Here is a 16,750-nt window from a genome sequence, read left to right on the forward strand (position 1 = left end):
ACCCGCGAGTGTATGTGCACAGAGGTGCGAATGATATTATTTACTAGTTAGAGAGTAATTAACAAGATTAAACAACTGAGACATAAACTGAACAAGTTCCACAGACATGTGACTAACAGAAATGGAATAATCTGTCCCTGAACTAAGGGATCAAAATCAAAAGTAACAGTCAGTATCTGGTATGGCCACCAGCTGCATTAAGTACTGCAGTGCATCTCCTCCTCATGGACTGCAGCAGATTTCCCAGTTCTTGCTGTGAGATGTTACCCCAATCTTCCACCAAGGCACCTGCAAGAGACGGTGGGTTTGTGCCCATAGGCAAAGTTGTTGCCGGTGATGTCTGGTGAGGACCTGCCTTACAACAGGCCTTACAACAGTCCAGCTTCTCTCAGCTTATTGCGGACAGTCTGAGCACTGATGGAGAGATTGTGCATTTCTGGTGTAACTCAGGCAGTTGTTGTTGCCATCCTGTACCTGTCCCGCAGGTGTGATGTTCGGATGTACCGATCCTGTGCAGGTGTTGTTACACGTGGTCTGCCACTGGGAGGACGATCAGCTGTCCGTCTTGTCTCATTCATTGTTTACGGTTCATTGAACAAGCATGGGAAACAGTGTTTAAACCCTTTACAATGAAGATCTGTGAAGTTATTTCAATTTTTACAAATTATCTTTGAAAGACAAGGTCCTGAAAAATGGAAATTTCTTATTTTGCTGAGTTTACATGGCAATCTGTCATGGCTCAAAGTGGAGGAGATATTGACTTCATCCCTACTTGATTTTGTAAGGTGTTGACAAGCTGAATGCACAAAGCTGTCTGTTTAAACTACTAGCACACAGCTCGGACGCATATGCATATCCTTCAAGACATGCCATCAGAGGTCTCTTCACAATCCCCAAGTCCAGAACAGACTATGGGAGGCGCACAGTACTACATAGAGCCATGACTACATGGAACTTTATTCCACCTAATAGAACAGCGAAGAGACACACACAGGTACAGACACACGCATACGCACACGCACTCTACACACATGTACATTGTGGTATTGTTGTATAGTGGTATCATAGATTTTGTGCAGTGGATATGTGTTGGTGTGACAGTGTCATATGATGTAATGTTTTATCTTTTTCTTTTATGTGTAATATAAGTGTCTTAATGTGTTTGGACCCCAGGAAGAGTAGCTGCTGCCTTGGCAACAGCTAATGGGGATCCCTAATAAAATACTAAATAGAAATACCTTGATACAATCCTGGTTTCACGACAAAGTGGAAACCACAGCGGTAACAATAGGCCATTACAATGATTTGAGACAATCGTGAAGTGATGACTCATTAAATTCTGTGACTCAAATGATCAGACTGTTCCCTCTGTGTTTCTACTACCACAGCATGCCAGCAGATGTCAGGGTAGGTGGAGAATTCAGCACAGATTAACTCAAAAATGCCCCTTTTGCTACAGGGTGAAGTTTCCCCTGTAAACAAACACACTGCCTGCATCTCAGAGCAGGATTCAAGGAACACTTATAGTCCTTTTATAATGCAGGGTTTTATAGATCTGGGGTGAAGTTTCCCTTAGGTAAAGATCTAGGATCAGCGACCCCTCAACCATTAGTGGGGAAAATGCAAAACTGACCCAAGATCAGCATCTAGAGGCAACTTCACCGTACTTAGGTAGAAATATGCCCACTTTAGGTGAGCATTGTGGTTTGTGTATCCTTATTATATTGAGATAAGAGTACTTGAGAGTACTTCTGAAGTTACAAAATACAAATCAACATAGCTGGCCGGCCTATGAGCAATGTTCCAGCTGAACTGCACACGTGCACGGCCTCGCACCTCCTCCAGGACTGCGACGCAGAAGAAATGCCAGGCAGCACAGAGATGAGAGATTGAACTTCAGCTAGTTCGCCCCATTAGTTTGCACTGTATAGATTAACATTTCTTCTGTGATCGAATCAACATTATATCAGCCCCTTTTCAATCGAACAAAACAAAACAAATCCAACTTTGCAAGATTGAGTCTGTGATTTTGTTGTAGGCAGAGCCAGAGCACAAAACGGAGTAGAATTCTATTGGCGGGGTAGCCCACGATCCGTCTTTCAATCACCCGCGAGTGTATGTGCACAGAGGTGCGAATTATATTATTTACTAGTTAGAGAGTAATTCGCCCAGTTAAGAATAGTTCAGCAATGAGGAGTTACTGCTTCCTACAAGAGCACAAAACATGTACGCTACATTTCAATCTGTCTTTGAAATGCAATTTAGGTTGTTGAATATGCAAATAAGCCAACAGGCAAAGGGGTAGTCTACATTGTATAATTCTCTGTATGGTAATAATTAATTTGATTTTGTAAAGTGGTTTCTTGCATCATACAACACAATGCAATTTACAGTCCATGGTTTTGCAGACCAAGTAAAAAAAATCATTAACTCTTAGAACTACCCATCCCGGATCCGGGACAATTGTCATCAACTACACTAATTAGCATAGCGCAACAGTCAAAAAATATTACTAGAAAATATTCATATTCATGAAATCACAAGTGAAATATAGTGAAACAGAGCTTACTTAGCCTTTTGTTAATCACCCTGTCATCTCAGATTTTTAAATTATGCTTTACAGCCAAAGCAAGACAAGCGTTTGTGAAAGTTTATCGATAGCCTAGCATAGCATTATGTCCAGCTAGCAGCACGAAGCTTGGTCACGAAAATCAGAAAAGCAATCAAATTAAATTGTTTACCTTTGATGAGCTTCGGATGTTTTCACTCACGAGACTTCCAGTTAGACAGCAAATGTTCCTTTTGTTCCATAAAGATTATTTTTATAGCCGAAATACCTCAGTTTCTTGTCCACGTTTTGATCGGAAATCCACCGGAAATTGCGGTCACGACAATGCCGAGCGAGAGGAACAATGGCCGCCTTTGTCTATTACGCACAAATCACTCTGAGAGCCACCACCTGACCACTGACACAATGTTGTCGTTCACACTCATTTTTCAAAATAAAAGCCTGAAACTATGTCTAGTGGCTGTAGACACATTAGGGAAGCCATAGAAAAAGGAATATGGTTGATATCCCTTTCAATGGGCAATAGGGATGCATAGGAACACAGGGGTTTCAAAATAAGAGTCACTTCCTGATTGGATTTTTTTCAGGCTTTCGCCTGCAGTATCAGTTCTGTTATACTCACAGACAATATTTTTACAGTTTTGGAAACTTTAGAGTGTTTTCTATCCTAAGCTGTCAATGATATGCATATTCTAGCATCTGGTCCTAAGAAATAGCCAGTTTACTTTGGGAATGTTATTTTTCTCAAAATGAAAATAGTGCCCCCTAGTGTTAAAACGTTATTAAAAGTCTCATGCAATGTAGCCTGCATTGAACACCACATATAGGCTACTGTAGGCTATATCACAGAAATCAAAAGCTATTTCCATGTGAAAATGTTATGGGATTTGCTCCATTGGATTTGTTGGTAAGCCTACATTATGCTTGAATAGCCACAATAGCCAATTGGCTACTGTCTAAAACTGTAAGGAAACAGCCTCAGTGTTCACTGTAAACACGCCGGAAGTTGAACAAAATCCTCAATAATCCGCTCACAAGTTTCCGCTCACAAGACCTAAAATTTGCTCAGTGCTCCGAGTGCCCCCAGTGTGTCCAGGGTCTGAATACTTATTTAAAAAATAAACCTGTTTTTGCTTTGTCATTATGGGGTATTGTGTGTAGATTGATGAAGTGCCAATCTGATGAGACCAATTCCTGCTTCTAGTAGTGTAGATTGATGAAGTGCCAATCGGATGAGACCAATTCCTGCTTCTAGTAGTGTTAACACACCTTCCCATCTAGGGCCTCCCACACAATCAGTAGATTGTCAGATCCTCCTGACACCAGGTGAGTTTCTGTGCCATCATCAGGGAGGAAGACAACCAACTGTCATAAACAGTTTATCAAAGCATTGGATGAAGCATGCAGGTAGCTACTCACCACAGTCCTCTCTGTGGGCTCACTGGACTGTGTTCACCCTCCCAGATGTCCATTCAGGACAGCAACAACACCTTTCTCCTGTAAAGCTGACTGTCACAGCAAATATGCCTTATACCCAAGGACTCCAAGAAGCTGTCAACATTGACAAGACTGATGATGTAGTGACATGAGTACATTTAAATTGTGAAATATATATATTACTTTTGGTTCATGGAGAGCGGCGTAATTACATGTTCTACATGCAATGACCCCATGAAAGAACATTTTGGGTTCGATTAGCACTACATGAGACATGGCATGTTTCTATTATGGCCGCTGCCATTCTGAATTCTACCCCGCAGCAGAGTTACCGTAAATACGGGTATACATGGCAAATAATTCTACAAACATTCCGCTCACAGAGCTTAATGGGTAAAATGAAGTTGAACACACTCTGGAAAACTGTATATTTGTGTTTCACAAGACTGCAATTTAAGGGGACAGTTGCTTGAATTTTATTGGTGGCATTGTTACCTTTACAATAAAACATTACACACGCTTCATCGTAGCCTACATGATCTCGAACAATCTCTAAACTCTTCTGATTGCGTTATTGGGTAGAATCCACTAGGTGGTGCAATAGACCCATTGTGGGCCTTGCGCATCAAAAGCACCAGTTTCAATCTTCGACATACAGTTCTTCTTATTAATGGGACTTGCGAAGCAAACGTCTTTTTAGTACTTCTTAATGGGACTTGTAAAGCTAAGTCTTCAACATACTCAGAGGCGACCCATCATTCAGGGCCTGTTTTGGGCCTCCCTGTTCAGTAAAAAAAAAATCCTGTTTTGCATGTTATTTTGGCATTAATACTTGTCACATATCAGTTTGCAAACAATGTAAAAAAAACAATAATAATAATTGAGTTAATAAAGACATATACAAACATGATCTTGAGTAAGGCAGCTCCAAAATGCGGAAAAAACAGAGCGTAGGGGTTGGTAATGTTCTCTAGTTGTTCCATGATTGGCTCAGTGTTCTGTCACTCATGGGGACACTAGTCACCTCAAAATCTTTAGGGAGAGCTCGAAAATGTAAGCCCCTTGGGTGCTGAAACAGCCTTTTTTATCAAAAGTGTTGAAAAACTTGTCAATAGTCAACTGACTGGCTTTCTTGATGTTTATAGTATTCTCTCTCGTCTGCAATCTGGTTTCCGCTCAGGTTATGGATGTGTCACTGCAACCTTAAAGGCCCTCAATGATGTCACCATTGCCCTTGATTCTAAGCAATGGTGTGCTGCTATTGTTATTGATTTGACCAAAGCTTTTGATATGGTATTCCATTCTTGTGGGCCAGCTAAGGAGTATTGGTGTCTCTAAGGGGTCTTTGGCCTGGTTTGCTAACTAACTCTCTCAAAGAGTGCAGTGTATAAAGTCAGAAAATCTGCTGTCTCAGCCACTGCCTGTCACCAATGGAGTACCCCAAGGCTTGGGGAGGTATGGCCCCACGCTCTTCTCAATTTACATCAACAACATAGCTCAGGCAGTAGGAAGCTCTCTCATCCATTTATATGATACAGTATTGTACTCAGCTGGCACCTCAGTGGATTTTGTGTTAAATGCTCTACAACAAAGTTTTTTTAATGTCCAACAAGCTTTCTCTACCCTTAACCTTGTTCTGAACACCTCCAAAGGTCATGTGGTTTGGTAAGAAGAATGCCCCTCTCCCCACAGGTGTGATTACTACCTCTGAGGGTTTAGAGCTTGAGGTAGTCACCTCATACAAGTACCTGGGAGTATGGCTAGAAGGTACACTGTCCTTCTCTCAGCACATATCAAAGCTACAGGCTAAAGTTAAATCTAGACTTGGTTTCCTCTATCGTAATCGCTCCTCTTTCACCCCAGCTGCCAAACTATCTCTGATTCAGATGATCATCCTGCCCATGCTAGATTACGGAGACATCATTTATAGATAGGCAGGTAAGGGTGCTCTCGAGCGGCTAGATGTTCTTCACCATTCGGCCATCAGATTTGAACACATCACTGCACTCTATACTCCTCTGTAAACTGGTCATCTCTGTATACCCGTCGCAAGACCCACTGATTGATGCTTATTTATAAAACCCTCTTAGGCCTCACTCCCCCCTATCTGAGATATCTATTGTAGCCCTCATCATCCACATACAACACCCATTCTGCCAGTCACATTCTGTTAAAGGTCCCCACACATCCCTGGGTCGCTACTCTTTTCAGTTCGCTGCAGCTAGCAGCTGGAACGAGCTGCAAAAAACACTCAAACTGGACCGTTTTATCTCAATCTCTTCATTCAAAGACTCAATCATGGACACTCTTACTGACAGTTGTGGCTGCTTTGCGTTACGTATTGTTGTCTCTACCTTCTTGCCCTTTGTGCTGTTGTCTGTGCCCAATGTTTGTGCCATCTTTTGTGCTGCTACCATGTTGTGTTGCTACCATATTGTTGTCATGTTGTGTTGCTACCATGCTGTGTTGTCATGTGTTGCTGCCTTGCTATGTTGTTGTCTTATGTCTCTCTATAGTGTTGTGTTGTCTCTCTTGTCGTGATGTGTGTTTTGTCCTATACTTATATTTTATTTATTTATTTTAATCCCAGCCCCTGTTCCCGCAGGAGGCCTTTTGGTAGGCCGTCATTGTAAATGAGAATTTGTTCTTAACTGACTTACTTAGTTAAATAAAGGTTAAATAAATAAATAAAATAAAAAAGAAGGTAAAAGGTTATTGGCCACAGATAAAATTACGTCAAATCACGTTATATCTACCGTAGCTGGACTGATGTCAACATCATACTTTCAAAATCTTAGGTAACAAGCTAGACAAGCAGTCATCATCATGAATCAAGTCGACAATCTACTGGTAAATCCTTTTCAATCCTTGTCATATGAAGAGAAATTATAGATACAGTAAATGGTATCGGTGCTCATCGGCCATTGGACGTAAACATACTACTTCTTCTTCTTCTTATTATTATTCTGTAGCACACTACTCCTCCTACACCGTTTAAGCTAGAAACTGAGTTAACTTCAAAACGTGCAGAATTGTATAAAACGTTTTGATATCATCTATACTTTTAAAAATATTACACTTTTTGTCATTTTTTTGTCCATCTTCCATTTACTGTAAATGTATTAATACAACTTTTGACACAAATCAGCTACTTTGACCACTTTGCAACAACTTAGACAGAAAGTTAGTGTATAAATCTTTGTCTACTTCTCTGCTACTCAATTCTGACATTCTGCCCCAACAAGTTAGACAAAAATATAGAGGGTATGAAATCTTCATCTCCTTCTCTGCTTTTAAAATCCCAAAACGGATTAGTCATAGTGTCTACCAATCTGTAGATGTTTTAGTAACCCATTAACTGCTCTCTTTCTAGCTGCAGTTAGTCATGTCAGAAGCTAGCAGATTCATTATTTAACAACAGCTGCAAATAAAAATTAAAACACATCACGTTTTGAAGTTCACTTTCCTTTATTTGTCTAACAACATTATCATGAATCTAGCAAATACGTTTTGTGGGTCAGAGTGAAGTATTTCGGTCAGGCCAGGTAAGTAGGTCCGGATGGCCAGACAGATAGGTCCAGTCGGCCAGACAGGTGGGTCTGACCGGTCGGCCAGATAACTAGGTCCGGCCAACCAGCCAGATAGCTTAGTCCGGCCGGCCAAGTGGCAAGGTCCGGCCCCCAGCTTGCAGATAGCTAGGTCCGTCGGGCCAACCGGCCAGAGAGGTAGGTCCAGCCAGCCAAATAGATAGGTCCGTCCGGCTGGCCAGATAAGTAGGTCTGGCCTGCAAGCCATACAGCTAGGTCCGGCCGGCCCGATAGGTATCCCCAAGACAGAACAGCAACCTCCGGTAAGATCAAGGGGGGTGGTTTGTGTCTTTTTGTCAACCACAGCTGGTGCGCAACCTCTAATATGAAGGAAGTCTTGAGGTTTTGGTCGCCTGAGTACCTTATGATAAGTTGTAGACCACACTATTTACCAAGATAGTTTTTTTAAATCTATATTCGTCGTAGCGGTCTATCTACCACCACAAACCGATGCAGGCATTAAGACCGCACTCAAAAAGCTGTATAAGGCCATAAGTAAACAAGAAAATGCTCTTCCAGACGCAGCGCCGGAAAACTGTAATCCATTTTACCTCATTTTACCTAATTTCTATCAGCAAGTCACATGTACAACAAGAGGAAATAAAATCGAGACCACCTTTACTCCACACATAGAGACAAATACAAAGCTCTTCCTCGCTCTCCATTTGGCAAATCTGACAATTACTCTATCCTCCTGATTCCTGCTTTCAAGAAAACATTCAAACAGGAAGTACCAGTGCTCAATACGGAAGTGGTCAGATGAAGTTACTGGACTGTTTCGCTAGCACAGACTGGAATATGTTCCGGGGTTCATCCGATGACATTGAGGAGTATACGACATCAGTCACCGGCTTCATTAATAAGTGGACTGACGAAGTTGTTCTCCCAGTGACCGTATGTATATATCCCAACCAGAAGCCATGGATTACAGGCAACATCCATATTGAACTAAAGGAAAGCCCGCTATACTCGCTTCAAGGCATGCAACACTGAGCCAAGCATGAGAGCACCAGCTGTTCCAGACGACTGTGTGATCACGCTCTCCGTAGCCAATGTGAGTAAGACCTTTAAACAGGTTAACATTCACAAGGCCACAGGGACAGACAGATTACCAGGATGTGTACTCAGAGCATGTGCTGACTCCCTGACCCAGTCTATAATACCTACATGTTTCAAGCCGACCACCATAGTCCCGTGCCCAAGATTGCCAAAGTAACCAGCCTAAATGACTACCGCCTCGTAACACTCACATCTCTGACTACAGCCTCAAACCCTGGACACACTCCAATTCACATACCTCCCCAACAGATCCACAGCAATATATAGTATGAGTTAAACAGACATAGTGTTTCCTCTCCCTCACTCTTAGGTGTTAATTTCAGTCTGTCCATTTTGTGATGGTAAATCCCTATTCAAATATATTGGGGGCGGTGCTAAGATGACATATGGAATTGTTTTAAGATGGTCATACTATAGATAATTTAGCTATTCGATGTGGAATTTTAGGTCTCCTTTAGGTATACCAAAAATATATAAACAAATTATTTGATAAAATATTTATTTTGGACATTACTACTAAAGCTAATAGAAATGCATTAAATAACACATTTGTAAATGGCAAAAAGGAAAGTAAAAAAATATATAATAAGAAACAAATCAAATCAAATGTATTTATATAGCCCTTTGTACATCAGCTGATATCTCGGTGCTGTACAGAAACCCAGCCTAAAACCCCAAACAGCAAGAAATGCAGGTGTAGAAGCACGATGGCTAGGAAAAACTCACTAGAAAGGCCAAAACCTAGGAAGAAACCTAGAGCGGAACCAGGCTATGTGGGGTGGCCAGTCCTCTTCTGGCTGTACCGGGTGGAGATTATAACAGAACATGGCCAAGATGTCCAAATGTTCATAAATGACCAGCATGGTCCAATAATAATAAGGCAGAACAGTTGAAACTGGAGCAGCAGCACGGCCAGGTGGACTGGGGACAGCAAGGAGTCATCATGTCAGGTAGTCCTGAGGCATGGTCCTAGGGCTCAGGTCCTCCGAGAGAGAGAGAGAAAGAGAGAAAGAGAGAATTAGAGAGAGCACACTTAAATTCACACAGGACACCGAATAGGACAGGAGAAGTACTCCAGATATAACAAACTGACCCTAGCCCCCCGACACATAAACTACTGCAGCATAAATACTGAAGGCTGAGACAGGAGGGGTCAGGAGACACTGTGGCCCCATCCGAGGACACCCCCAGACAGGGCCAAACAGGAAGGATATAACCCCACCCACTTCGCCAAAGCACAGCCCCCACACCACTAGAGGGGTATCTTCAACCACCAACTTACCATCCTGAGACAAGGCCGAGTATAGCCCACAAAGATCTCCGCCACGGCACAACCCAAGGGGGGGGGCGCCAACCCAGACAGGAAGATCACATCAGTGACAAAACAAGGTTTTGAAGTGTCTTTCCTAAATCTAGATTTATTTTACACATATTTAACACATTTTTGGGGGTAGGCACGAAACCACCTTCATACTTCCATTAGTTTGTTTTTTTACCTGTACCGGTTACCTTCAGCCGAGTCCTGTGACACTTCTGGGGGTCGTCGAGCAAAACGTCATTGTGGGAGTCTCCCCTTTCCATGGAGTGGTCATAATAGTTTGTAGGTCAAACCGTTCTGACACTACAGATGTTTTCATGAGAAGGCCGATTTTCGGGATGTCTCATTGTCTGACAAACATGGCTCTAGCTCTGCCACCTTTCACCGCAGATGTGAAAGTGCGACAGTGGCGTATGCGGTGGATTGAGACACATCCAATGCATAACAGATATCTCTATCTTAAACGGACAGATGTTTTGTTTTTATGTAGCTTACATTGAAACACCTGTGCATTTCAGAGAAAATTTTGCAGTTTTAAAGCTAATTTCCTGCAATGCTACACATTTTTCCATGGGGCAGAGATAAAAATGTGCTGTTTTATAGCTCATCTCATGCCATTCTATACATTTTGCCATGAGGATGAGAGGACATTTTGCAGTTAAACTAACTGTCTGAAAATCTCACATTGAGAAGTTCATATTCTGTTAACCCATACCCAAATAATGTTGTTGAATCATTCTATACTTGTATTGGTGGCCAAAGCACATATATATATATATATATATATATATATATATATATATATATATATATCCCACCTCAAAAAGACTGTTTAAAAAAATGCTTGATATTATTTAATCCTTCTGAGCAGGATGAAATGGCCAATCAGCGGTCTAGTCACACGAATATTTTTAATGACTGGAATATACCCACACTATTCTGTTGTTAGGGTACGCACACTCTATTCCAAAACAGAAAAGCTGCTTTTTTTTAAACATGCTTTTTACCATTTTTATGTAGAAATCTGGAAACACCGGACAGTTACTTTAACGGTTAACTTTGGGCAAAAACGCAAAAATTACAGCTTTAAACTGTAGAACTGATCAATGCACCGTCATACTAGGTCATGATGCTTTAAAAAATACGAATAAATAATTGGCTACAGAAGTGCCATTTCTTACCGATCTCTACAGCTTCCGTCCAAAAACAAGTCCTGTGAAATTACGTCAACACATACCGGAGGAGTTACTGGCTAGCTATAAGTAGCTATCTTAGCTAACAAACTAACTACTTCAGTCACGGCGCGCATGACCAGAATGTTACATCGATGAACCATCAAAGGGCACAACCCCATTTCTGTTTGAAAATTGAGAAAAGGCAGGAATTGGACAGTTTTTAGTGTCCAAAGTTGACCGTTGAAGCTAATGTCTTGCAATTCTACACATTTTGCCATTCAATATGACGTTTTCATACGCACATTTATGTTGTGTTTTTTTTTTTTTTTTTACAGCTGCAATATGTAACTTTTTGGGCGACGTAACAAAATTCAAATAGAAAATGTGTTTACAGAGTTGTCATTCTCGTTAAAAGCAAGTGTAAGAAGCAGTAAATCTGTTCTATATGCAATATTGCTATGCTTCCCATTCTTACATTTCGTTGTTGCATCTTTCAGTTTCGTACACCAGCTTCAAACAGCTGAAAATAAAATATATTTTGTTATAGAAAATATATTTCACAGCTGTTTATATGGTACAACGATTCTCTACATTATAGTTGCTTATTTTGTCACATAAACTGAAACTATTAGAATTTTAGCAACCAGGGAAAGGCTGAGCGGTTTCTGCATAATGCATCTTTAAAGCTAATGATTGGGTGGGACAAATCAACCTGTTCAGTGGCAATTTCGCCATGTGTGTATGGCCTATTCACAACTCTAGTCCAGTACTAGCAGTAAGTACTAACTCCCCCTGCTATTTCCCACAGCCACAAACTACCGCACCCACCATTCTGAAGGCTTTGTTGTGCTTGCTCTCTGATGTAAGTCACAAACACATTCTGCATCAGAAATGATCAACTCATTATCTCTCCCAGCACCGGACAGATTGGTGAGCAGGTCCAGCTAATCACTATGTCCAGCAGAGGTCAACCCCCTTGCATTCACAAGGAAGACACAACCCCTGAAGTGTGTGTATGTGTGTGTAATGTTATCCCTACCTGCATGCATCAGCTTACAGAGCAGACAGACAATCTGTAGTTTAAGGTGCAGGATAAAGAGAGAGGCTCGGAGAGTATTAATGAGCGTATGTGGGATTTAAATATCCATGATTATGTCACGACAGGGGAAATACTATAACAAAACATGGCAGCAAGATTAATGGCAGCTGCCTCTGTGTCACTTTCTGCAGCCTGTTTTTGTTTACAGGCAATTAAATGATCCTAGCCCCTGAGGGCCTCTCTCTGGTAGGCTGGCCAGCAGTGGTATAGGCATATTGAGCATATGGCACTGGCAGTCACAATCACTGATGTCCAGAAGGAGCATCAGTTTGCACCTGTGGTCTCAAATGCAAGGTCAAAGGGGTTTAATGGTAGAGGTAAGGGAATCTTTCCACCATGCCCTTTTTGAAGGTCCACTCTCTGGAAGCAGAAAAACAACTATGTTTTTATAATTTATAGTTATTGCAGTCCAGTGTCATTAGCTCAAAACCCGAATGCCTCTGGAACGCAAAAGGCATTGGTGTTCCAGGAAATGCTATATGAAATCTGTTGTACATTTCTTGAACTTAGAGTTATAGAATTTATTTCAGAAAAGATATGACACCATTACTTATTTTTAGGGAAAACTACCAATCAAACTGTTGGTGGATTATTGGAATCATCATATGCCGCCCATGAACCCAATATGCCTGAGAAAATACTTCAAAATCCCACTGCAAGTCATCCTTTAATCTGCATATCCCAGGGAAATGACTGAGTATGCAGCTTATTCCACGTTTCACTGTGCACAAAATCACCCTCGATTCACAATCTTTACATTCAGCTCAGCAGTTCTGTTCCCAAGAGCCACACGGCCAAGAGGAAAGATACAGAGAGTGAAATAGCAGTCTGTATTTCTGCAGAGTATAAAAACTTCAGAGGCAGCTGTAAGCAAGAAAATCACACATTGCCTAGACATGCTAGGACAGTGTGGATACGCTTACACAAAACAAATAGAGTCTGATTGTTTTCCTCAGAAAATATGTCTGACAAACAATAAAAACAGGGCCTCCAGAGTGGCACAGCGGTCTAAGGCACTGCATTGCAGTGCTTGATGCGTCACTACAGACCCAGGTTTGATCCCAGGCTGCGGTCACCGGGAGACCCATGAGGCGGCACACAATTGGCCCAGCGTCGTCCGGGTTAGGGGAGGGTTAGACCCATGAGGCGGCACACAATTGGCCCAGCGTCGTCCGGGTTAGGGGAGGGTTTGGCCATCCGCTGACTTCGGTCGCCAGCTGGACAGTTTTTCCTCTGACATATTGGTGCGGCTGGCTTCCGGGTTACGCGAGCAGTGTGTCAAGAAGCAGTGAGGCTTGGCAGGTTCGTGTTTCGGAGGATGCATGGCTCTCGATCTTTGCCTCTCCCGAGTCCGTAGGGGGGTTGCATAGAAGGGACAAGACTGTAACTACTAATTGGATATCACAAAAAAGGGGTAAAAGTAAAAAATACATACAGTACCAGTCAAAGGTTTGGACACACCTACTCATTCAAGAGTTTTTCTTTATTTTTACTATTTCCTACATTGTAGAATAATAGTGAAGACATCAAACTATGAAATAATACTCATGTAGTAACCAAAAAAGTGTTAAACAAATATTATTCAAAGTAGCCTCCCTTTGCCTTGATGACAGCTGGAAATGGAATGCATTTCAATCAACATCCTTGTTGAAAGTTAATTTGTGGAATTTCTTTCCTTCTTAATGTGTTTGAGCCAATCAGTTGTGTTGTGACAAGGTAAGGGTGGTATACAGAAGAAGAAGCCCTATTTGGTAAAAGACAAAGTCCATATTATGGCAAGAACATCTCCTTAGAGCGCTGCTCCAGAGTGGCGCAGTGGTCTAAGGCACTGTATCTCAGTGACCGAGGCATCACTACAGACCCTGGTGTTATTCCAGGCTGTATCAAAGCCGTCCGTGATTGGAAGTCCCATAGGGTGGCGCACAATTGGCCCAGCGTCATCCGGGTTAGGGTTTGGCCAGGGTAGGCCTTCGTTGTAAATAAGAATTTGTTCTTAATGTTCTTAACTAACTTGCCGTGTTAAATAATGGTTAAAAAATAAATAAATAATAAGCAAAGAGAAACTACAGTTCATCATTACTTTAAGAAATGAAGGTCAGTCAATCTAGCAAATTTCAAGAACCTTTCAAGTTTCTTCAAGTGCAGTTGCAAAAACCATCAAGCGCTATGATGAAACTGGCTCTCATGAGGATCGCCACAGGAAAGGAAGACCCAGAGTTACCTCTGCTGCAGAGGATAATTTTTTACAGTTACCAGCCTCTAATAACAGACACATCTCAACATCAACATCTCAACAACACCTTTTAAGAGGAGACTGCGTGATTCAGGACTTCATGGTTGAATTGCTGCAAAGAAACCACTACTGAAGGACACCAATAATAAGAAGACACTTGCTTGAGTCAAGAAACATGGTTAATGGACATTAGACCGGTGGAAATCTGTCCTTTTGTCTGATGGGTCCAAATTTGAGATTTTTGGTTCCAACCACTTTGTCTTTGTGAGATGCAGAGTGGGTGAACGGATGATCTCCACATGTGTGGTTCCCACCGTGAAGCTTGGAGGAGGAGGTGTGATGGTGTGGGGGTGCTTTGCTGGTGACACTGTCTGCGATTTATTTAGAATTCAAGGCACATTTAACCAGCATGCTGCAGCAATACTCCACCCCATTTGGTTTGGGCTTAGTGAGACTATCATTTGTTTTTCAACAGGACAATGACCCAAAACACACCTCCAGGCTGTGTAAGAGCTATTTGACCAAGGAGAGTGATGGAATGCTGCCTCAGATGACCTGGCCTCCACAATCACCCGACCTCAACCCAATTGAGATGGTTTGGGATGAGTTGGGCCGCAGAGTGAAGGAAAAGCAGCCAACATGTGCTCATCATATGTGGGAACTCCTTCAAGACTGTTTGAAAAGCATTCCTCATGACGCTGGTTGAAAGAATGTCAAAAGTGTGCAAAGCTGTCATCGAGGTTAAGGGTGGCTACTTGGAAGAATCTCAAATATAAAACAGATTTTTATTTGTTTACCACCTTTTTGGCTACTACATGATTCCATATGCGTTATTTCATAGTTTTGATGACTTCACTATTATTCTACAATGTAGAAAAAAAAATATATATATATATATATATATAGTAGCAGTCAACAACAAAAAAGTACTCATTCAAGGGTTTTTCTTAATTTTTTACTATTATTATTATATTATTATTATTATTTTTTAATATACTGTATAGTCTATCAGGCTGCCAATCACTAAAGAGATGGCTAACACACATCAAAGACTCACATTCCTGCAAACACCTTGTTACATACATGTCTTCATTCTTCCAATAAGCTTGAGCAAACGCCTGTTATGAAGTTTACTTGTGAAATTTGAAGGTATAGAGAGAGCTGTCTTCGATGCTTGTCCCGTAAAACTGTCCGGGTGAGAGAGTCATGGAATATTACATAAACTAGTCAAGGGTTACTACCATGTAAACAAAACACTAGGGTAGGCTAAAGGCTATGCGGACAATAAACCATGTTGTACGAGTTTAAGACAAACTGAAATGAGCTCTGTAAATAAGAGACTAAAACGTCCATGTCCCCAGTCCCCCTGCTCTCTCTCTCGAGCGATCGTTACAACCTTTGTGTGCGTGTATGTGCGTGCCTGTCAGTTCCTACTCGTACGGCTATAGTCCTGGAGAGCCAACCCACTCTCTAGCTAGTTGCTGCAGACTCCTCTGCCTGTCGTAGTTGAGTAAACTACATAGATATTAGCGGGCGCACAGAATGCAGCACAGCCGAACACGAGTGGATTAAAACGGTATGCTTCTTTAGAGTCAGTCAGTCGACCGTGTAACTAGAGGAATAAACCCCAAATACTTTCACACATTACTTTACGCTAATTTACTGAAACGTTAAGCCAGGTAGCGGTAACCCAGTAGTGCATTGTGTAATAAAGAGAGATCGGCTGGAATGGCTTCATCTCCTTGCAGCAGTGTTAACTTTGATTCCGGACTGGAAATCAAAACTCGGTCGGTGGAACAAACACTTATCCCATTGGTCTCGCAGGTGAGTTGTTGTGCGCCAGAACGAAAGAGTGAAACTTTGTCCATGAACATTCTTAAAGGACGAATTGTTATTTTGTTTCATTTACCAAGCTAACGCTGTGTGTTGTGGATTGAAGGAGACTGCATTGCACTTTCACTCTCAAGTCGTCGATTGTTTAAACTATTCAGACATTTCTGTAAATGTGAAAGTTTGATAGATGTGATTGAATGACGGTGCATTGGAATAACTGCGTTGTTCCCGTTTGTTTACGCGGAGGCCGCCGCATGTTCATGTTGTTGAGAAGTTTTGCCCTGACGAAAAAAGATTGCAGTCAGAGTGCAGTATAACGGCAGTACACTGCAGTATAACTGCATTTAGAGTGCAGTATAACTGCAGTATGCAGCAACTACTGCGTCCAAAATAACCGTTTTTTGTTACTGTAGTAATTTTGCAGTGTAACTGCAGTTAGA

At 41.7% G+C, this 16,750-nt stretch overlaps 1 protein-coding gene across 5 annotated transcripts in view; it reads left to right on the plus strand.

Annotated features, from left to right (window-relative positions):
- The first annotated feature begins 16,001 nt into the window (after window positions 1-16,001).
- Window positions 16,002-16,750, plus strand: part of LOC139392055 (catenin (cadherin-associated protein), alpha-like 1) — a 139,416-nt gene continuing 138,667 nt past the window's right edge. For all 5 annotated transcript variants that reach the window (XM_071139716.1, XM_071139720.1, XM_071139718.1 and 2 more), the window contains exon 1: window positions 16,002-16,301. In XM_071139716.1, the coding sequence (XP_070995817.1) occupies window positions 16,206-16,301 (96 nt within the window). In that variant the 5' untranslated portion in view covers window positions 16,002-16,205. The remainder of the gene's footprint in view (window positions 16,302-16,750) is intronic.

The sequence above is a fragment of the Oncorhynchus clarkii genome, chromosome 32, assembly GCF_045791955.1.
Source record: "Oncorhynchus clarkii lewisi isolate Uvic-CL-2024 chromosome 32, UVic_Ocla_1.0, whole genome shotgun sequence".
NCBI classification, from domain to species: domain Eukaryota; kingdom Metazoa; phylum Chordata; class Actinopteri; order Salmoniformes; family Salmonidae; genus Oncorhynchus; species Oncorhynchus clarkii.